The 21,612-nt window shown below is 49.3% G+C and overlaps 1 protein-coding gene across 10 annotated transcripts in view; it reads right to left on the bottom strand.

Moving 5' to 3' along the window:
* Window positions 1-21,612, bottom strand: part of PLEKHA7 (pleckstrin homology domain containing A7) — a 208,820-nt gene that overhangs the window by 20,457 nt on the left and 166,751 nt on the right. For 7 of the 10 annotated variants that reach the window (XM_057750068.1, XM_057750073.1, XM_057750072.1 and 4 more), the window contains exons 11-17: window positions 19,355-19,877; window positions 18,511-18,597; window positions 15,907-15,960; window positions 6,171-6,239; window positions 5,915-5,995; window positions 4,860-5,009; window positions 4,170-4,271 (exon numbers count right to left, since the gene is read on the bottom strand). In XM_057750068.1, the coding sequence (XP_057606051.1) occupies window positions 4,170-4,271; window positions 4,860-5,009; window positions 5,915-5,995; window positions 6,171-6,239; window positions 15,907-15,960; window positions 18,511-18,597; window positions 19,355-19,877 (1,066 nt within the window). Of the gene's footprint in view, window positions 1-4,169; window positions 4,272-4,859; window positions 5,010-5,914; window positions 5,996-6,170; window positions 6,240-9,772; window positions 9,854-15,906; window positions 15,961-17,822; window positions 17,943-18,510; window positions 18,598-19,354; window positions 19,878-21,612 lie in introns of all 10 variants that reach the window. The other 3 variants (XM_057750071.1, XM_057750077.1, XM_057750074.1) reach the window with 2 other exon arrangements.

Here is a 21,612-nt window from a genome sequence, read left to right as displayed (position 1 = left end):
TCCCCAAGCAGAGTGTTGGGAACAGGTGAAGGAGAAGCATGGGGGTAAGATCATCTCTCTCCCTCTCTCTCCCCTCCCCTGGCAGTCTACCTGGGGTACTTCTACCTGTCAGTTCACAATCCTGCCCCCATTTTGCCTGTCACTCTGACATGTAAGAAAAGAGCAGAGAGGAGCAAAGGCCAGAGAACTTCTGTCCTTCTAGAAGGACGACGGAATTTCAGAACTTAACGACAAGGTGAAGGAACCTTTGGGGGAGCATGAGGGTGGGGTTTCATTCCTGTATCCTCGCATCACACTGAGCAGGAAGGCTCCAATGTACTACATTCAGCAAAGGCTTGAACTCACTGTCCGGAGTGGGGACACCTACAGGTAGCCTCACCTCTCACTGACTCTCACAGTTACCTGGAAGTTCTTTTATCCTCTGATTTCCCTGCTCAGGTGGCCATGAGGATCTTTATAAATAAAGCTACTCATCTTTACTAAAAAGGCTATGCATTTTCTCACAGCCAAACTTGGCTAAACAGGGGTGAGCTTCCAAGCCCCATTACTGAGAATCTGCATATGGGGCTGCAAACCTATCTCCAGTGTCAATGATTTATTCAGGACTCTAACAGCTTGCCTGGCCTAGAATTATGCCAAAGAAGTTAGCACGGAGCCTGCTGAAAGAAAGGCTTTGTGAGCTTCCCAGGTCATTGTGGCACTCAGGGAAAGCAGGAGCAATGCCACCAGGCTAGGTGGAAATCAAGCTGCAGGGACCAGGCTTCAAATTAGCCTATCACCTAGTAACTCACATGGCTAAGTTCTCTAGGAAGTCTGTGACAAGACCTGTACATGGCTCCCATTTGTTCTCTGGAGGGGAAAAAAGGATTCTGGGCCTGCTGTATGTTAAATCACATGAAACAAGGCATAGTAGAAATACATATAGCCTATAATCATATGAAAAGATGTTTAACCTGCTAGTAATTAAATAAATATGAAGAAAAACAAGATGTCCTTTCTCAGAAGGCAGATTGGCAAAAACTAAGACTGATAACATCAAGTGTTGGCAAGGATGTGGGTAAACAGGTTCAGTACTCTCATGTACTGTGGGTGGGAGGGCAAATGAGCACAGCCTTTTAGAGGGTGGTTCGGCAGTGTCTTCCAACATCTAAGATGTACATTCATTTCAACCCAACAAGTCCAGTCCTAGGAGCCTATCTTAGATACATGCTTATAAACAAGCTCTAAAAGGCAGTTACATAGGTGCTCATTGTGACAGCATTTATAAAAGCAAAACACTGCAAATAACTTAAATGCCCATCAGAAAAGGAAAGGCTAAGTCAAGTATGGATCCACACTATGAAATGTTATGCAGCAGTCAAGGCCAACAATGTCTAATACCATTTCTGAGATTATGCAAATCTTCTATAATCTGTGGGACTTTCCTGGTGGTGCAGTGTTTAAGAATCTGCCTGCCAGAATGGATAAAGAAGATGTGGCATATATATACAATGGAATATTACTCAGCTATAAAAAGGGATGAGATGGAGCTATATGTCATGAGGTGGATAGACCTAGAGTCTGTCATACAGAGTGAAGTAAGTCAGAAAGAGAAAGACAAATATTGTATGCTAACTCACATATATGGAATCTAAAATTGGTACTGATGAATTCAGTGACAAGAACAAGGACGCAGATGCAGAGAATGGACTGGAGAACTCGAGGTTTGGCGGGGGCGGGGGGTGAAGGGGAAGCTGAGACGAAGCGAGAGAGTAGCACAGACATATATATACTACCAACTGTAAAATAGCCAGTGGGAAGTTGTTGTATAACAAAGGGAGTCCAACTCGAGGATGGAAGATGCCTTAGAGGACTGGGATGGGGAGGGTGGGGGGGACTCAAGGGAGGGTGGGGGGGGGAGTTGAGGGAGGGAGGGAATATGGGGAAATGTGTATAAAAACAGATGATTGAACTTGGTGTACCCCCAAAAAAATAATAAATTAAAAAAAAAAAAAGAAGAATCTGCCTGCCAATGCAGGGGACATGGGTTCAAGCCCTGGTCTGGGAAGATCCCACACACCATGGAACAACTAAGCCCATGTGCCACAACTACTGAGCCTATGCTGTACAGCCTGCGAGCCACAACTACTGAAGCCTGAGCGCCTACATCCCATGCTCCACACCAAGAGAAGCCACCGCATTGAGAAGCCTGCGCACCATAATGAAGAGTAACCCCTGCTTGACACAACTAGCAATGAAGACCCAATGCAGCCAAAAATAAATTAATTAAAAAAAAATCTTCTATGACCTGTGCTGTATAATACAGAAGCCACTAGCCATATATGGCTACTGAGCACATGAAATGATTCTGGTGTGACTAAGGAAGATATTTTTAATTTAGTTAATTTTAATTAATTTATGTTTAAATTTAAATAGCTACCATACAGGGCAGCATAAACTTGAAGGTATCTTTCTTGGAAAGATTTCCATAACATAAAGTTACAACAAAAAAGCAAGTTACCAAACAATGTATAAGTATGATTCCTGTTTAAGTAAGCCCAACTCCCTCCCCCAAATAAATTACATGATACTATGTGCATGCATACGTTTGGAAAGGCACAGAATATGGTCTGGAAGGCAACGCTGCAAACCGATAGCACTGATTTTAGGCAACGCTGCAAACTGATAGCACTGATTACACACAGGGAAGGCGATGGGACTGGGGCAGAGAAGGGAAGGAGGGAGGAGGAGTTTTGTGTCATTTTTTTGGTTTTGCTTCTCATTGTTTGGACTTTTCAGGGACATGCATTTGTGTATTATCTGTATAATTAAAGAAACATAAGGAGTGAAAAGCTAACAAAAAAAATTACTACTGAAATTACTGTGAATGGTTGAAGTGCAAGAAGATAAGTAAAATAAGACAGGGCAGTTCAAGGAACTAGTAACTAGAAGGACTTGGCCAACAATATTCACCTATTTATTTTCAAGCCACTCTGCTAAATCCTGGAGACACAAAAAGAATAGGAAAACGTTAGCTCAGATGAAGGGAAATTATGGGAAAAACCCAATAGCCACAGGAGATAGACAAGTTCTTGGTAACCTCATAGGCCAACGCTGAGCCACAGCCAAGAGTCTCCTCCACATGGCCCTGGACCAGGCTCTCCAGGACCAGCTCGAAGTGGTGAGTAGAGGCATAGTAAGGCCTGGAAAAAGCCTCCTAGTCCACAAACATAAACGCCCCCCCAGATTCCTTCCATTTTCTGGGGTGATGCTGATGTGTAGAGAGTCAACACATTCATTAAATCACTTGAATGAAGAGGCTTGGCTAGAACAAGTTCGTCAGTTAGCAAGCCTAGCCCCAAAACTGGCCCAGCATGGTGCCTTGTACACAAGAAGCCTCAATTAATGCTTGCTGAATTTAAAAAAATAGAATTTATGTCAGGGCCCTGAAAGAGGAGATACAGATCTGAAGTTGGGTTCAAAAGCAGGTTATTTTCCATTTTCAGAAGTTTGAGGGTGGGGTGGAAGCCTGGTTGGGTACCCCAGTGGGGGAACACTGGCAGCTGGAGGACCCAACGTGGATGAAGCAAAGCTGCACAGGGCCTTTCTTTCTCTCACTTTGGAGGCAGAGGACGCTATCAACAGGGCGTCCTGGTTTTAGGGTAGCGAAGGTAGGGCTATAAGGCTGCGTTTCCTGAGTGAGGCAGGGGCACAGCAATGGGTATCACCCTGCCTGGCCTGAATCACACTACTGATCGGGTGAAGGCCTGATAATATCTATCCTCAGGAGTCAGCAAGGGAAGGAGGCGGGGCTCCCTGCTGCTAAGTGAGTAGCTAGGAACCCAAGGCAGGGCCAAGGAGAAGGAATAGAGGTCACCCTCAAGTCTCTGTAAGGTTCTCAAGGTCAGTATTGCCTCCTCTTGAGGCTGTTTCCCAAAATGACCAGTAGTAAAATCCTTAGGAAAATGCCCAAGAGCTTGTCTTTGAGAGCAGAGAGGCAGGGGGAGCTGAGGTGAGGCTTCTAACGACAGTCTGGCTGGGGCAAGGGCTCCCCAAGGGAGAGCTCGGGGTGGTAAGCAGGCTGAGTCCAGGTGGAAAAAGAGAAGGCCCCTGGACAGGCTCCCAGCTCCCAAGGTGAAGACTCCAAGAAGAAATCAGAGCTCAGAAGGGATGAAGAACCCTGGGGTCACCTGGAAGAAAAAGGCTCTTCTGTGTTGCTCCTGTAGGGTCTGCTTCAGCTGCTCCACATCTCGCTCTAGCTTCAGGTATTCATTCCAGGCATTTTCCATCTCCTGTCAGCCAAGGAAATGCTTCTGATTCTTAGTTATCCCACGCCCACCCCTCAGAAGGCCCCAGGAGCACCTGTGCTCCTGACCCCTGCAGACCTAACAGGGGAAGAGGGAAGTGGAGCCTGGTGGGTCTCAGGTAGGCCTGAAGAGAGAAGACATGCCACCTGCACGGTCCCCTCTCCCACCCTTGGGGGTGCTTTGGTTCCCAGCTCTGGCAGAAAGGGCCTGCACCACATCAGAGAGACAAATAAAAGAGTAAAAATTCTGACATCTTAGAATTAACTGCCCATAGGTCAGGGGAACAGACTTGCAGGCTGCTCTAAGACATCTGACTTTCAGGTGCCACTGTAGTCATCCAGTAGTCGCTGACAGAAGGCACCTCAAGGCACTGGTGGAGACAGATGCGTCACCCTGGACAAGGTAAGCTACGGTAGGAGGCAGCCTGGAGGAGTTCTGCTACTCCAAGGTTCTCGCCCCCGGCCACCAATTCAACTACAGCTTGGGAGATGAGAAAAGCAGCCCCCTGGCCAGCCCATTCTGGGGAGGGAGCGGGCAGGGAACTGTCTGCCACCCTGCACACCCTCTACGCACAGTGGACTCTCTGGAGAGCTCTGCCCGGATGTGGACAAGGTCCTCCTGCAGCAGCCTCTGCTGGTAGGCAATTTTCTCCAGGTGCTGGGGCTGGTCTCGGTACTGCTCCATCTGTCTATGCAACACCTCCAGCACGGATTCTAGCTGGTCCTGCACCAGAACAGGGCCAAAGAGCAAGAGGATAGCAGGACAGTCCCTGGACCCCCCACCCCCGCGCCCCCCACCATGCCAGGAACTAAACAAACCTGCTGGATCTAACCGAGGCTGAAGAGGCCAGCACCTAGCTAGAGGCCTGAGAGTCACGGCCTCTGATTCCAGCTCTGCCTCTGCCCATGGGGTGGCTTCCTGGGGCAAATCACCTAACAGTCTCTGCCTCAGTTTCCTCATCTATAAAGTGGGCATAAGGCCACCCACTCCTTAGGGGATAAACTATGAGGTTAAATCAAAGAAGAGATGGAAAACTCTCTAAGCTCTTGAACAAAAAAGCCATGTTATTTATAAACATTGAGCATCACAAGTATAATGCTTTGTTAAAATGCAGAAAAGAAAATATTCACATGAAGAGTCTAAGAGACCAAACATCAATGGCTACCAATCTATTCCTCCCCTCCCAACCAGACTTGCTTCTCCTACAGCCCAGGTCCTCAGAGGAAAGGAGCCTTAGGAAGTGAGAGCCTCTACCCTGTTACAACTACGGCCACTTTCTCCAAGGCAGCCCTGCTGCACCTGGGGTTCAGGAGCCTGGGGTCATCACTATAAGCCAGTGGAACCCTCCTCTCCCAGGCTCACGTCACAGGGCTTCCAGGGAGAGGTGGACCAGAGTAGAATTAAGGTCAGGCAGGTGGTACTTGGAATAAGTAGGCTCAGGTCTCTCTATGAGTTTTCCTCTGGATTCAGACAGAAACCTCACAAGAAATACCCTTTAAATTCAAAGCCATCATTCTGGATAAACTAACACCTGTTGTCTAACATGATATGTCCAGGCTATAGTGAGAAAAGACAGGATGAGAAAACCCCTGCCACCCTGCCCAAGATTATGCAAAACTGATACATACTTTGTTCTCCTTAAGGGCTCGTATCTTGTCTTCCAAGTCCTGGAGGATCCTGTCTTGTTCACAGAAGACGCTCAGTTTAACCTGTGAGCAAGAACAGGTTGGGGAGGGCCTCCAATGATGAGAAAAGGGCATGGCCTTGGAGCATGATCCAAAAGCCTCTGGCTACAGAACCATCCAAACCCTGCCTGAACCTGCCCACCCTGGGTCTGGGGGCAGACGGCAGGCGAGGGGTCAGCCTGTCACTCTGCTCACTCACGTCAATGTCACTCTCAGCAATCTTCACTGGCTTCAGACTTCGGTCCTTGAGAAGATCTCGGCCTGTCATCTGAGAGGTGAACAATTTAAAGGAGATTTAACCACGGGGTTCGGAATCAGAACTCAGGAAGGAAAGTTAGCCCTACCACGGACAGGTGTGGAAGTCTCGTCAGTGGCAGGAAGGGTCATGGCGTGGAAAGCGCAAAAACTTGGGGAATACCTGCTTTATTTTTATGCTTATTTCATTTCAGGGAAAAAAGAAAACCTTTTGGAGATCTTAGTAATACTTGCAAATTTCTCAAATTAAAGAAAACACACTTTTCAAGTTACAGTATCATCAATTGTAAAGGCTTAAATTTGCCCCAAATGAGTTCAGTATGAATCTTGGAAAATTTGCCACTGATAAGAGAGTTTTGTTACTAAACCTGGAGTCAAACATAATTAACAGAAATCCATGACCCCCACCCAGGGCCATGAGGTGGGTGGACAAGAAGAACTAGCAAATCTCTTGGGCATTCTTGAGGCTTACTTCAGGGGAGTCTGAGCAGTCCATCTCCCAATGACTAAGATCAGCCTTCCTCACTCTCTACTATTTGGGAAGAGGATCTTGCCAAGAGAAGAAGAAACCTGGATAATTCCTGGCTGAGGTTTTCAACTGATTCCTGAATAGCTGTACTTGCAATACAAGTTATCCTGTCCTTTCAAGAAAGGAAACCACAAAGCAGTAGACAAAAATCACCCAAACTTAGAGACCAGTGGAATGTCACAACACTTGCCAACTTTCCCTGGACCCAGAACGGGTGACATGTTGCCCACTTCTCACTGACTCCTATGAAGTTAAACACTAACTCTTTAGTCCATATTTTCATTTCCTCCAAATCTCCTTCTTTGTCAAAAACTGCAGGGGCAGGGGAACCTTTTTCACAGATGCACCCCCATGGCCAAACCATGGTCAGGGATGGCCAGGTCAAATGTGCCCCTTGTAGGGGAGGCCGTCTTTCTGAACTACATTCTGCAGATCTGACCAGAGAAATGGAGGGTGGAACTAGCCATAGCAGAGACCAATGGTGTGTGCACTATGCAGAGGGTCCCAGTATGGAGGGACACACAGCTGCTGGAGAAATGGCCCTCACTTTCTCCCTACTCCATCAAGTTTGTGAGTGTGAATCAGAAGCAGAAACACATTAGCAAACATTCCCCTCAGAACTCAAGACAGCCATGTGCCCAAATCCAAGGGTCAAGGTCAAGGGAGAAGCCCTCTCCAAGCCTTGAGCTGAGGGCTGAGCCTGGGCTGCAGACCTGCCCCCACCCATTCCCCTGCTCCCTTTGGTGGCACAGTAAAGGACAGGGACCACTGTCCTCTTTATCTTGGTAAAGTCAGCCCTGAACGGAAGGCTTGGCACACTGGAACGCACTCAACAAATTGCTTATTGCCTCACAAGTAGGTGAAAGGGAAATATATGTAGGTCAGTCCTAGAAAAAGTAGAACTCCAGCCAAATTCTGCTCTTCAAACTGGCAAATTATGTGCACATACAACCATACACAGTCACAGAACACAATGACCACAGCAACAATCCACAAAAAAACAGACTGTGCTGGCTCCTGCAAGGGTGGTGGTTGGGGCGGGGGGAGTGAGGAAGGGGAATGAATCCTGGTGAACCACCAAGAGCTGAACTTCCCAGGCAGGACTTGGGAACCCAGCGGGTAGAGGTAGGAGAGTCTTCACTCTGTGTCACAGTCCTTTGCCAAAGTGAGGGGTCATGAGCTTGTCTATTCTCCAAGGGGCTGACCCTTGCCTCGTTTCCTAGGAAGAAATCATTTTCAAATTGAGATAATGCTTTGAGGATTTCTCCTTTTAGCAAAACTCTTCCCCTTATGTCACGGAAGCTTTTTTCCAGATAATATGTTTTTGATACTGAAATAGAAAGGCAGAGAGTCTAACTGAGCAATGCCTCATTTAACCAGCACCATCAGGCGAGGAATGAGGTATTTCTACACAAAAAGGGCACTTTCAGAAAGCTGAGTCTTTTAAACTTTTTGATGGAAAGCTTTCTAAAAGTATGTCCTTCACTGCCTCCATAGAATACTGAATATAAATTCAACCTTTTAGGGGATGAATCAGAATCATTACAAAAATCAGTAGTATAGAAGTTCTTAGAAGTTAGTGTTTAGGACTATTTGCCTGTCTAGGTAAATGCTCCCAAATTTCTGCCCTTTCATTTCCATTTCAGATTGACATAGAGTGTTTCTTCTCTCTCTCAGGATATTAGCACTCCCTCTTTTCTAAGAAGTCACTTTCTCTTTGTCCCCTTTTAATGTGCTGCTTTTAAGGTACTATGAATTAGAAATTCAAGTGACTGAGTCTGTTAGGATTAGAAATTCAGCAGAGAGGACACACCTGCTGCTCTTCCCTGTCCCCCTCCCTCCATCTGGGTTTGGTGCCCATCCTTCCACACCTTGTGTCTGCCACTACTATGGGCCTTAGCAGATGATCTGTTCTGTCTCCCCTCACTTGACAGTAATCTAATTAGGACTGACTGTGGGGACAGTGACGTATTTTCTCTGTATCCTCAAAGCCCAGCCCAGGGCCCAGCGTACTGAGGATATTTGAGAATCGTTTGCTTAGTGAGTCTGTGAATGTAATGCAACAAGGTGAGCTGGCTGTGCTCAGGGCCTGAGATCTCTTTCTATGGAGTAAAGGTCACAGGCTTTAGAGCAGGGGCTTTGTGACTGTGTTTACACAGTTCACAGGCCCTTGAAGCTTCTGAATTTAGCTTTCTTCCAGAGAGCTGAGGCTACTAAGACATAGCCACAAGTAGTATATTACATCTAATTTTCCTTTTAAAATTGCACTTTGTCATAGCGATGTTTAAATCCATTCAAAACATCAACTATGAGTCCCTAGCATATGTCACCAGAAAAAGTATCAGAAAGGAACTAAAGGGCACCCAGGCATCTTATTCCCTTCCAGCACATCCCAAACACCTATATTCAGGGCTCAAGATGATTGGACACAGCTCCTGCTTTCTGACCTGCAGCCTCCCTTGGAATGCTATAACAGCTGGCCACGTTTCAGGTACTATCTCTGCATCTCTCAAAGGTGCAGGGGAATGGTGGGGAGGTGGATATTCTGTTCTAGTCCAGCTCCAGAATTTTTCAAACATCAACACCCTGCCCTGAATAAAAGCCACCCTAATCCCAGAGCCACGGTGGAATCTCAGGACACCTCGGCTCCTCCAAGGTGACCAGGAACTGCTGCTCCCTCCCAGGAAATGCATGCTCTAGGGCAGCCCTCACCGTGGAGGCAGACGAGCAAGAATGGGAACACACAAGCTGGTGGCAAGCTAGGCAAGCCCCACCCACCCCCCACCCCCCACGGCAGCACAAAAGATGGAGTCACACAACACTACAGATGAGAGGCTCAGCCTGGTGCACCAGCCAAAACGCCGAGGGAGCTTCAATAGGCAGAAAATAAACCGAAATGACTTGCAGGAAGCCTGGGGGCGGTCAGGAGAGCCCCTGGTTAAGCAAGTGATGGAGTCGGCACTGAGGCAGAAGCAATGGAATGGCCCCGCCTGGAGACACAGATCAGGTCATCTTACGCTTCTCCCGGGCCGACAGCCCCGTGCTGACTTCTTCAGCACTTTGTAAAGCACGTTGATCAAAGGTTCATTATTTTTTATCTGTTCCAAACAAAAAGGCAAATACAACAAAACGTAACAGGTAAGACATCAAATGACATTTGAAGGAGCCAGAATTTGGGGATGTGACAAGGGGAAACCTTAAGGAGGATGTGGGTTAAGCAGTTCAGATGTGTGGGTCTCAGTCTGGTTATGCTGCTTCCCAGCCGGTGGACCTTTCCAGACTTCAGTTCCCTCTTCTGTAAACGGGGGATCTTAAGAGCTGCCTGCAGGATCTTGGTGCAGGCTAGTTTACGTGGGAGTGCCGATTTCAGTGCCCATGTCCTTCCTGGTTCTGCCACAGAAGGCAAGATGGGACTCTGCTTCTTCCTCCGTCCTCCCTCATCACATACTGTAAGATACTTAATCTGTAGTTTAGAGAGGAGCCGTGCATTAGTCTCAGCCCCGCCCACCTTGGGGCCCTTAGTCTCTCGTCTCCACACCTAAATGACTGTCATTAATGATGCCAAATGTTTCCAGCTCTTTTGAGTAGAAACTGTCCCCCCCAAGACACTGGATCTCAACCCTGCCTCCACCACTGCGATCGCCCAGGAGCTTTAAAAGATACTGATGCCTGAGTCCCACCCCAAGAAAACTTGGATGTAATTGGTCTGAGGTGGAGCCGGGCACTGGGACTCTTAAAAGTCCTCCTGGGCGAGTCTGATGTGCAACCAGGAGTGGGAACCACCACACTGAAAAGTGGTTCTCAAACTTGAGCATGCTTCAGAATCATCTGGAGAGCTGTGACTATACAGATTTGCTGGGCCCCACCCCCAAAGGTTCTCACTAAGCAGCTCAGGGGTGGGACACAAGATTTCACATTTCTAACAAACTCCCAGGAATTGCTGGTACTGTTCATCTGGGATCACACTTTGAGGACCACTGCTTTGAAACCATGTTGCTCAGCCACGGCTACACATTAGAACACCGAGGGAGTTTCTTTCTTTTTTAAAGAGCGATACCTGACTATTACCAATTAAATCACAGTCTCTAAGGGGTAAGACCCAAGCAACCATATTCATTAAAGGAACTCCCCTGGCTGTTCTAGCTCATGATCAGAGTTAACAATCTCTCTCCAGAATAAAAGACCTCAACTTAATTGTGCACAAGAATCACCCCAGAGCTTGATTTTAAAAACGCAGAATTCTGGGCTTCAATTCCAGAGGTTCTAATTCAACAGAATCTTCCAGCTCTGCAATTTTTTATCAAGCTCCCAGGTCATCCTGAGATGGATGGTGTCCCAGACCATAAGCAACTCTGCTCCAGAAGCTAACTGGAAACAGACTCTGAACAGAGAAGCCCATATCTCAGGCTCAATCAGGAAGAATTCAGAGGTCAGGCACCTGGAGCCACTGATGACGTCCCTCACTAGGGACAAGAGCCCCCTTTGGGGCTGACTGCAACCTGCTCCACCTAAAAGGCACCCCGTACAGCCTCAGGTGCCCTCCCCCCACCTCACTTTCCCGAGCTGTGCTCCCCAGTTACATAGAAACAATTCAAGCTGTCAACAACAGCGAACCCTCACACCCCCTTTTCAGACCTGGCTTGGGTTCTGAAGAGCAGAACATGAATGCCAGAAATACAACTCAGCGAGTACAACTTCAGGGCAGACGAAGTACATGGCACATGGAAGAAAGGAGGCAGGTGTGAAGTTAGTCACAGGGTTCGAACCTCAGCTGCATAACTTTGCAGAAGTTACTTCTCTGATACTCAGTTCCTGGTTAGTAAGGTGGGGATAATAATTCTTATTTGCTCCAAGCTGCTGAGAGGCTTAAGTGAGATAATGAACATCAGGTGCCCAAAGACGGCCAGGCAGGAACAGATGCTAGATCAACGTGAAATCCTTTCCACCCTGGCACCGCCAAGTAACATGCCAGGAACGTAAACATTTCCAAAGAGACCACTAACACAGAGCATCTTCTAAGAGAATGGAGTCTGCTTTTATTTGATCATTTGGCACCCTAGCAGGGATGCTCACTTCAGGAGAGCAAACTCCACAACATGCGGGCAAACACCACCAACTGGTTCTGGAAGCCAAGCTTCAGCTGGTGGGGGTGGAGTGGATTGGGCTCAGGATCCTTAAGCCTGGGGCCTTTGGGACAGGGGCACAGGGGACCCTAGGCCAACATGGTAGGGGCAGGGAGACTATCCTTCTCCACAGAGGCTTACCTCTCCCGACGAGGGCCCAGGAGGGACCGCTCACAAGAAGCCAGTCACCGTGGGGCTGTGCTCGTTGGCACTGCCATGCCTAGGCTGGGCTACATGGCCCATTCAATTGTGTCCTCAGAGGCCCTCGCCCTCAGGGACCCCGCTGGGCTTGTGGCAGCTCATCTTGTCTAGCATGTCACAGGATCTCAAGAGTGAATGGGCCTCAGGGTTTTCCTGATCCAGTCACTCATCCCACTCAGTGTTCACCTGGCCTCAGCTGCACCCAGTGATGGGGAGGTCACCACAACCTGTGGTGGCCCTCTTAGAGAAGTCTTTCTTCTACTAAACTGAAATCTGTCTACTTGTAGCAATGATCCACTTGTCTTAATCGCCCCTTAGGGCCATGGAAGACACATGGTAACATTTTAGAGCTTTACAGACTGTCTCTATGTCTTGCCTGAATTGCCCCTTCCGCCTTCAAGCATCCGTGCGGTGGCTGTGCTGCCTGCTGCTGTGTTTCTGGTTTCTGCCCAGTCTCCTTTCCATTAGGGAATCCCCCACCCTTCACTCCACAGGGAGGCTGGGCTGGGATGAAGCGAACCTGAGCGTGCAAGTGGGCATCTTTCTTTCCCGGCCATATGGAAAGCAGAACAGTGGCGACATGGCCTGAGCTCCTGGAACGCAGGCCCTGGCTAAGTGAACATGATATTCCCCTTGCGGCTCAGCAGGTGGATTTGGGTTTTGGATACCTGCCAACAAAAGCATCCCGCCTAATACACTTCTCAGCCATGGTTCTTGCAGCCCTTCAATACCTCGCCTTTGATTCCCTCATCTAGATCCTGTACTGAAACATCCATCTGGGAATCCTACACCCCAGCTGAGTCTGAGCAGAGGAGGCCCACTGCCTCCATGATTTGGGCACCTTGTCCCCTGGAGGGAGGCCAAGGTGATGTCAGTCTTTCTGAATGATGACTCACACACAGCACAAACCCCAGCCTCTTTTCCCACACATGCTGCTGGTAAGCCAAGTGCCTCTCACCTGCTGGTGCTGTTATTGGGGGACTGGTTCTCTAAGAGGAGCTTAGCAACTGGAGTAACAGCTATAAGACCAAGGAAATTCTGGTATCAACAAAGCTGTTTTCCATGACAAACAATGACAACTTTCAATCGCTAATTAATATTTTGGTCACATACGGCTCCTAGCTGGTGAAACACCCCAAGGATGTACCTTGTCTCTCTCTATCACGGCATAAACACTTCCTGGCAGAAGGACCCCAGTTCAACGCCATAAAAAACTTAATGCCTTTGGGTCCACAGTACTAGAAGCAGCATTGTCAGAGTGGCCGGGAGGCAGGGTGATTAAGAGCATCAGCTTCAGAGTCAGTGCTACTCCCCAATACTGACTCCCCAGTAATTACTAACATGGCCTGGGGAAAGTCATTTACTTCTTTGAGCCTCAGTCAGTGAAAACAAGATAACACCGCCTCCCTGACAGGGCCACTGCAGAGGTTAATTTAACAGAAGTAAAGTAAAACATGGTGACTGACACACATTATACCCTCTATTGCTATTCAGCTCCTGTTGGGAATCAGGACACACAGAGACTCCTGGCTCTGCTCTGCTATCCTGTGCCTCAGTTTCTCTCTCTCTCTCTCTAAATCCGTTTTATATAGCTCAAGTTCTATAATCTTTAAGTAAAACAAACCTGAACTGGATCTTCTCTCTAGGACCAACTGTGAGATCGGCTACCCCACACAAACGGGATTCAGGGCTTGGACTCAGGCACTTCCCTGGCACCGTGCACCAAGCACTCTGAAGAGCATTTTGTGGTACACCTGTGCTGCTGTGAGCCACGCCTCTCCCACAGGCCTGGGTACATCGTGGACGCTCTACAAATACTTCTGTGTCGCCTGCATGGCCCTGGGCATGGTGAGGCCTGGGAACGGGACGTGGTGGTACACAGGGCAGGTGGAGGCTGGGGGCTGCTCCAGGTCAGATGGGGAGGTGGGCACGGTGGCAGGACCTGCCCAGCTTCAGAGCGCAGGAGGGTGGGCTGGGCCGCACCTCTGGCCCATACCACCATGTCTGAGCACTCTGCATCCTGAGGCCTGACTCCCATACTCACAACACTCACTCGTGCGCTACATGATCGGACTACCACGTAAGCTAGAAAACGTCCTGGTGGTGAGAGAACCCTCCTTGTTTTCCTCATGTCAGAAAGCCAAGTCTGACTTTTCTTCATGGCACCTTCCTTCCTGAAGCTTAGGACAGACTCAGGAACCTGGACAACCTGCCCCCGCCTCCCCCGCCACATGACCCTCACCTTGGCTCTCCTTGGCTCCCACCGTTCCCTTCCCTTTAATCTCAACCAACCCAAACCCTTGGCTCTTCAAGGCTCCAGACACACGCCACCTCCTCCAGAAGCCTTCCCAGCTCTGCAGTCCACAGAAATCCTCGCTCTCTCAGCTCTGAGTACTGGGCTAAACAAACCTTTATACACTCATCGCCAAAAAGTCTGTGTTATTTCAGGACACTTTCTTTCCCCAACCCAGAGCATTTGGAAGTTTCTCCAGGCCAGAGAGCCTCAGTTGTTCTCTTGCATCTCCCCCAGCTTCTCCAGAGCTGGGTATAGCGCAAGCGTTCCTCATTAACAGATACATAAGTTAACCGAGCAATTCCTAATCAAAGGTCTTGATCTTGCCTCAGAGTGGGGAGGCCCCTCATCTGCTGCCTTAGGACCTGATGTCCACACCCCTGCTTCTACAAGGCTGCATGACAATCCCCAAGTGAAAAATATCTCAAGCCAGGTACACTGGGGACTGAGGGAGGCATGCCCCCGTGGCAGTCACCTGGGTGTCCTCCCACAGGGCCCCCTGCCCCCCTCTCACACCCGCAGTTAACCGAAGGTCACATTCCTTCAGTCTATGTCATGGCTCAGGCATAAGAAGTGCTTTTCACAGTGGGAGCTCTCTGAGAGCTGTGGGAACAAAACAATAGCAGCTCTCTTCCAGGCAGAGTGCCTCTTGCTCCTACAGCAGCTTTCCCGGCGCTCTCTGTGCTATGGAGGCTGATTTAGAGCCTGAACTTCATCACCTGCAGGGAGGGACCTGATGTTTATCCCCTAAACACAGATGCGAGACCACATGATTCCATGTGGCACTTGCTCCCCCAGCAACAAAGCCAGACAAGCCACCAAACTGCTTGTGCCTGAAAACACACATCAGTGGCACCCTGAGAACCTGCCCCCACCCCTCTGGAGGCTCTGAAGAAGCAACTGGTTATTATTTGGAGGAACCTTGTGGTTCTAACCAAGGCCAGAAGAAAGCAAGATCTTGTGCCCTCATTCTGTAAGCCAGACACCTTACAGCAGAATTCCCAAGAAACTGAGAAGTCCACAGAGCCTGAGGCTATAAGAAATAAAACTCTTCTGAAAGGTAAAAACTTCCAGTTATAAAAATAAATAAATCATGAGGATGTAATATACAGCATAGTGACTATAGTTAATAATACTGCATTGAATATTTGAAAGCTGCTAAGAGAGTAGATCTTAAAATTTCTCATCACAAGAAAAAAACAATTTGTAACCGGCATGCTGTTAACTAGACTTGTGATCATTTCCCAATATACACACATATCATTATGTTGTACACCTGGAACTAATACAATGTTATCTGTCAATTATATTCCATTTAAAAAATGAAATTTTCAAAGGCCACAGCAACCAAAGAAAAAAATCAAAAACCCCAAAACAAAAAATCCCCCTTCTGATTCAGACAGGAGACATCTTCATTTGAAACCCAGGTTTGTAATACCTGCAAGGCCTTTGGCTTTGGGGCTGGGCTCCAGTGAGGCTGACACTCTCAGAAAGGTAAGCGTCCAAGGAAAGCAAGACCCCTGAGGCCACTCACCTTTAGGTCCAGGTACTCCAGGTCTTTCTTCAGCTGGAGGTAGGTATCATCAGCCTTCAAATGAAGCAGAGAGAAAAAAGCCAGTTGTGAACACCAAAGGTTTCCATAAGTCAGGGCTTCATGTGTGAACCATTTACACTGTGCAGCTTCAGGGATCACAGCAGACCAACACATCCGGGGCCACAGAGGAAGCGCAAATGTCTCAGTGCAGCTCAGAGCCCTCTCAGCATGGTGGATCTCGCAGGTCCACCATGTGGGGAAAGCCAGCTTGTCCCCTCATTGGCTGAGGACAATTTGATGAGGAGGAGGAAGACAGCACACATCCCATCAGAGGACTAGGACAGCAGTACAGCTGAGGTGGAGGTGAGCTCCTGAGACAGAACTAGAGAGGTCTACCTGGAAGAGGACATTCCAGTCTTGTCATCAAACCTTTGCACTAGGCCCTTCACATGCATGAAGTAAAATGATCCCCTGATTGGGGTGGATGGGTGCCTGGAAGAGGCATGGAGATGACCTAGGACCCAGGGAGGTCCCCTTATGACCTTGGGCTCCAGAACAAAAAGTACCAGTAGCAGCAGAAAGTTTCCTGGAAGTTTTGGCTCCGTTTGCTCAGCATGGAGCCCAGGAGGCTGGGTCAGGAGCTAGATAAGGAAGGTCCAGGCAGACCTATCTGCTTGTGTCACCTCTGACAGTCTGCTGAGTTCTTCAGTATAATTACCGGAAACAGTGAGAACGAGGAAGACTCTGATCTCCTAGAACGCGTGCTTCCCATGTAATGGATCACAGAAGCTAACTGTGAGGGAGAGGGGCTACGAAAGCTTAGGAAAAACAGTCTGGGCACTTTCTCAGCCAAAGCCAAAGCAAGCCAGGAAGGTGGTCTGAGTTTAGAGCTCTGATGTAAAACGAGCAAAAATAAATAACGCAAAACATACAGGCAGTGCTTTTAAGCATGAGAAGGCCTCAAAGACCACTGCCAGGGACACCAGTGGCTTGCAAGATCTTATTTCTGTCCCTAAACTGTCTCCCTACTCATCCCTACTTCCTCAATCAGCCTAGTTCTGCAGCAGTAAGAGGGACAGAGCGGAGTAATGTTGTTAAAAATCACCCAAATTCACAACTTAGGACTTTTGCACGTGCTCCCTTATATTTATTTTTCCAAATACATTTCCTGAGTCTGTCAGGTCCCACTAAAATAGGACAGGTAAGGAAAGTGACAATTCTCTCACCCTCTTCATCTCTTCTCTGCCTACTTCTGTGCAGCCTGGAGGACCAGCCTCATGTGGACCAGCATCTTCTTTAAGATGCTCAAGATGCCGAACAGAACAACTGTCTGGCCACTCCTCGAGGAGCTTGTCTACACCCCCCAATGTCTTGGAAACACTTTAGAGCACTGTGTCAGACAGGACCTGCAATTTGGCTCTGGCCTACATGCCACTAACTGAGGGATCCTGGGCAAGTCAATCTCCAACCTGTCCTACCTAACCTCTCCCAAGCCACTGTGAAGTTCACTGGGATAAGGGGTGTGAGGATGCTGTCAATCAGCAGGGCACCGTCCCTCTAGGCTGACACACATCTTTCAGCATCCCAAGGAGTGCCCAAGGTGGCAACAAGGATGACAGCCAGCACAGCCCTTGGACATGACCACACACCAGCCTGGCAGTCGTTACTCACAGGCAGAGAAGTCACAGTTCAGGTCCTTCACAACACATGCAGCCTCCTCCCCAGCACCAGGGTGTGGGCCCCACGAGGGCTGCACAGTATCTGGCCATAGCATCCAGAAGCGAACAGGCAGGAACGAGGGAGAGAGCCAGACAGCAGGACAGACTAGAGCACGGGCATGAGGGAGCACAGGCCAGCATGTCACTCCCTTGTCCCTGGGGTGGCCCCCAGCCCTGAGAGATCCCACCAGTGCTGACCTGGCAGGTGGGAAAGGTCAGGTCGTGTTGCAGTAACTGGCTGATGGCGAAATTTCGCACACTGGCCAACTTGGCCTGGTGCCGCCGTAACCGGGTGAGAAGCAGCGAGAGCTCCTCCAGCTGCAGGTGTGTAGACACATCATGAGGAAATTAGCCACCGTAGGAGAGCGACACTATAATTACTCTTCACCCCAGTGCCGGGACAGCATTGATGTGACACCATTAAGTAATTATTGCATTAATTCTGTCATTAGGACAAATAAAGGCACTGGCAGAAAAGGAGCTGCAGGAAGTAGTTTTTATCAGGAAACAGCCACCGGCAGTGCAACCTCACCCAGACTCGAGCTTTGAAGACAGTGAACTAATCAAAGTAAAGACCAGGAAGAAAGGAGAGGAGCTAATGGGAGAAAAAGGCAGGTGGCTGGAAAATGCTATAGACAAATGCTGCCCAAAAGAGAAGAAACATCACATTCTCCTCCACTTCCCCCAAGCTCTTCCGCTGACCTCAGGAGGACCCAAGGCCAGTGGGATGGGCCTGAGCAAGTCATTCGACTTCTCTGAGCCTCAGTTTCCTCATCTCTAAAATGGGGATTGCACCTGACTGGCTCAGGGGAGAACCCTGATGAGATGAGCCCTTCGCAGGCTGGAGCGGATCAGTCACCTGGAGAGGAGAGGAGGCGCTGCTTACCGATTTTCCATGTAAACTGGGAGCACTGACAGTGTGGGTCATGTAACCCATGGAGGGCATGGAGCGTCGGTCCACGTGCGAGGAGTTCTGCAGGAGGGAGACAGGAAGTCAGGCCGAGAGCCAGGCATAGGGGGGCCGGGGCCAGAGCCTATGCCACTCACTACCAGGGCAGCGGGCACATGGCACGGCACCTCGCTCAGCCTCAGACTCCTCACCTGTCAAGTGGGGATGCACATCTTCCTCACCAGGTATGACAATGACAGACTGTGAGAGCCCCTCCAGAGTTAAAACTTAAGCTGGGTTATTATAAATAACTGAGCTGGCTGAACAGATATCTTTCCCTGCCTCCCAAACCTACAAGGAAGCAGACTTCTAGTTGTGTGACCCTGTGTAAGTAACTTCATCTCTGAATGCCTGAGTTCTCACATGTGAAATGGGCACATGGGTATCCCCGGCTTTATGAAAGTTCGCTTTATGCCACTTCGATTTTGCAAAAGACCTTACCTTTAGTACTTGTTTTTGATAACCAAAATCCAAAGGGGATTTTCGCTCTTACAAAAAAAAGGTAATTGCTTCTTGGCTTTATGCCATTGTGGCTTATGAAAGGTTTCATAGGAACACTCTATCTTCAGATAACAGGGCAAACCGGAAATAATAGCACCTACCTCATAGGGCTGTTGTACGAATTAAAGGCCTTAGTGCTGTACCCAGCACTGAAGTCCAGTACTGTGTAAGTGTTACTTATCATTACCCCATATTGCTCAAATTTGTGTTCAAACCATATGAGGCTCCCAGCGCCCTCCTGCTGGGTCCCAGCAGCCCGGCAGGGCCTCCGCAGTCTCACCTTGGTGGCGTGGCCCCAAGCCTTCCTGGGAGAACCCCCCAGTGAGATGTCCACACTCCTCCTCTGGTCCGGTGGCTTCACAGTGACCCTCTCTGCAGGCGTGTGTGGCCGCCGGGGTGGGAAGGCCCTCGGGGGTCCCGGGGGAGGGATGTCCGAGGGAGACGGAGGCACAGAGATGGAGCGGGGCACCTCTAACATGCTCCTGCTCCGGCCCTGGTCGGTGAACTCCGGGGAGCCGGCACACATGGGCGCCGTGGGGCTGCCGTGCCGGAACTGCTGGCGCTGCTGCCACTCGTACAGCTGCCAAACGGTGCCGTTCCGGTACGCCCGGCGCTCCTCGCTTGACATCTTCAGGTGGCTGGCTCGGTCCTGCGCGTACTTGTAGTCGCTCGGCAGGTTGCGGGGAGGGGGCGAAGAGCCCCCCGAGGGGTGTCGGCTGCTCTTGGGAAGGGTCTGGTAGTTTTCTGGGAAGGACAGGGACTGGCTGGGACCCTGGCGAGGGAGAGTTTGGTCCAACGGCAGGCTGAGGAGAGAGGAGAGGATGGTAAAAGGCCCAGTGAGGGGTCCACTGGGCTTCTGGAAACATAGCAAGGCAAAGCCACAAAGTCAGGTCCCTGAGGGAGCCCTGTAAGAACCCCAGAGAACAATCAACGCAGACACCCAGGACTTCAGTCACTTCTTCCCTTTGCAGAGGATTCCAAACCACTTTCTCCATCAACCTTGGACTGTCAACCCCCCTACCAGGCCAACTTGGCTGCCCCACTTCAAGTGCAGCGTGATTAAACCTGCCTCTCTCTCTCTTGTCGTCACTCAGCTCTTTCAATGGGTGTGCAAATCTCTAAGGAAATGCCTCACAATTTTCCCAGTTACTGAGATGCTTCTCCCAGCACCAAGTTCTGGAGGTTCTTAAAGGAACTGGTTGGTATCAGTTCCTTTCTTTTCCTATTACTCTAGTCCAGATACTGATTAACTACCTCCACCCAGACAACTCTGAGACCTTCCTAACTAGTTTCCATGCTGTACACAGTTAACTGCTTGGATACAATCTCTCCTGTGCTCCAAAACCATCAATGGCTTCCTACTGTTTAGGAAGTAAAATCTAAACCCCTTCTCCTCATACTCACAGCTCTCTAGCACCTGACCTCAACCCACCTTCCCTTCCTGCTGTTTTCTCACTTTTCCTCCTACCCGGGCCAGGATCAAATTGGGGCAAGCTGGGTGTCAAGGGCACAACATTTAAGGAGACACCCCCCTCTCAGGTGCACCCCTGCACTTGCTGGAGCCTGAGTGTGAAGGCCTCACCCCAATCTTGCCGGGCCTTCTACACACTTGGACAACTTTTTGCAGTAGAAAAAGCAGAGGAAGTCTGACCTAGGGTTGAATCCACCGGCTGTGTGACCTTAAGCGGCTTACCTGACTGCTCTCAGCCTCAGCTTCCCTACCTATAACATGAGGACAGAACTACCTAAGGCTGTCCTGAAGAATAAATGAGACAGGAAGAGAACGCAGGCTCCTTGCCTGATACGCAGGTGGTACCTTCACCAGTGGGTTCTCCCTTCCTGCTTCTCCCTCCTTATTCTCATAACACTATTCCTCCTTCCCCTACCTGTGTGGGCTCACCCTGCCCCATCACCAAATCTCACTCATTCCCCAGGACACTGTCCCATGCCTTTCCCACGGAGGCCTTCTGCAACACCACAGCACTCAGGGTTCCTGCCCTGCGCTGACCTAGTTACTGTACAGTCTGTAATTTTTACAAGGTCCTATATATTGATGTAACCTTTTCCTACTTGTAAGCTGTAAATCCTTGGGGGACAGGAACTGTGTCTCACATTCTGCAGTGTCGTCCACGGTCTGAGAAAGCCCTGACGCATAACCAGCCCTTCAACAGATACTCCGGCACACAAAAGCTGGATAGGATCGTGAAAACTACTACCAACCAGCCATCTTTTCTTCTGAAGGCAAAGTTCAGCAAGGGCCAACTACAGTTTTAATAAACCTTAAAAGTCTAACCTGAGAGGCAGCAGGACGTAAAAAGGACAAGTTCTGGAGTCAAGCCGGGGTTGGAATCCTGACTCTGTCTCTATCAATTTTATCTAACAAACCTTTATATAGCGCTTACCACATGCCGGACCTTGTCCTAAGTGTAGCCCAGCAGCATCAGCAGCCCCTGGGAACTTGTTAGAAACGCAGGTTATCAGGCCCCACCCCAAATCAGAAACCCTGGGGGCGGGGCCAGCCACCTGTGGTTTAACAAG

Source organism: Hippopotamus amphibius, chromosome 9 (assembly GCF_030028045.1).
Source record: "Hippopotamus amphibius kiboko isolate mHipAmp2 chromosome 9, mHipAmp2.hap2, whole genome shotgun sequence".
In the NCBI taxonomy this organism is placed as follows: Eukaryota; Metazoa; Chordata; class Mammalia; order Artiodactyla; family Hippopotamidae; genus Hippopotamus; species Hippopotamus amphibius.
The sequence above is the reverse complement of the archived record's forward strand: the minus strand, read 5'-3'. Positions and strand labels throughout refer to the sequence as shown.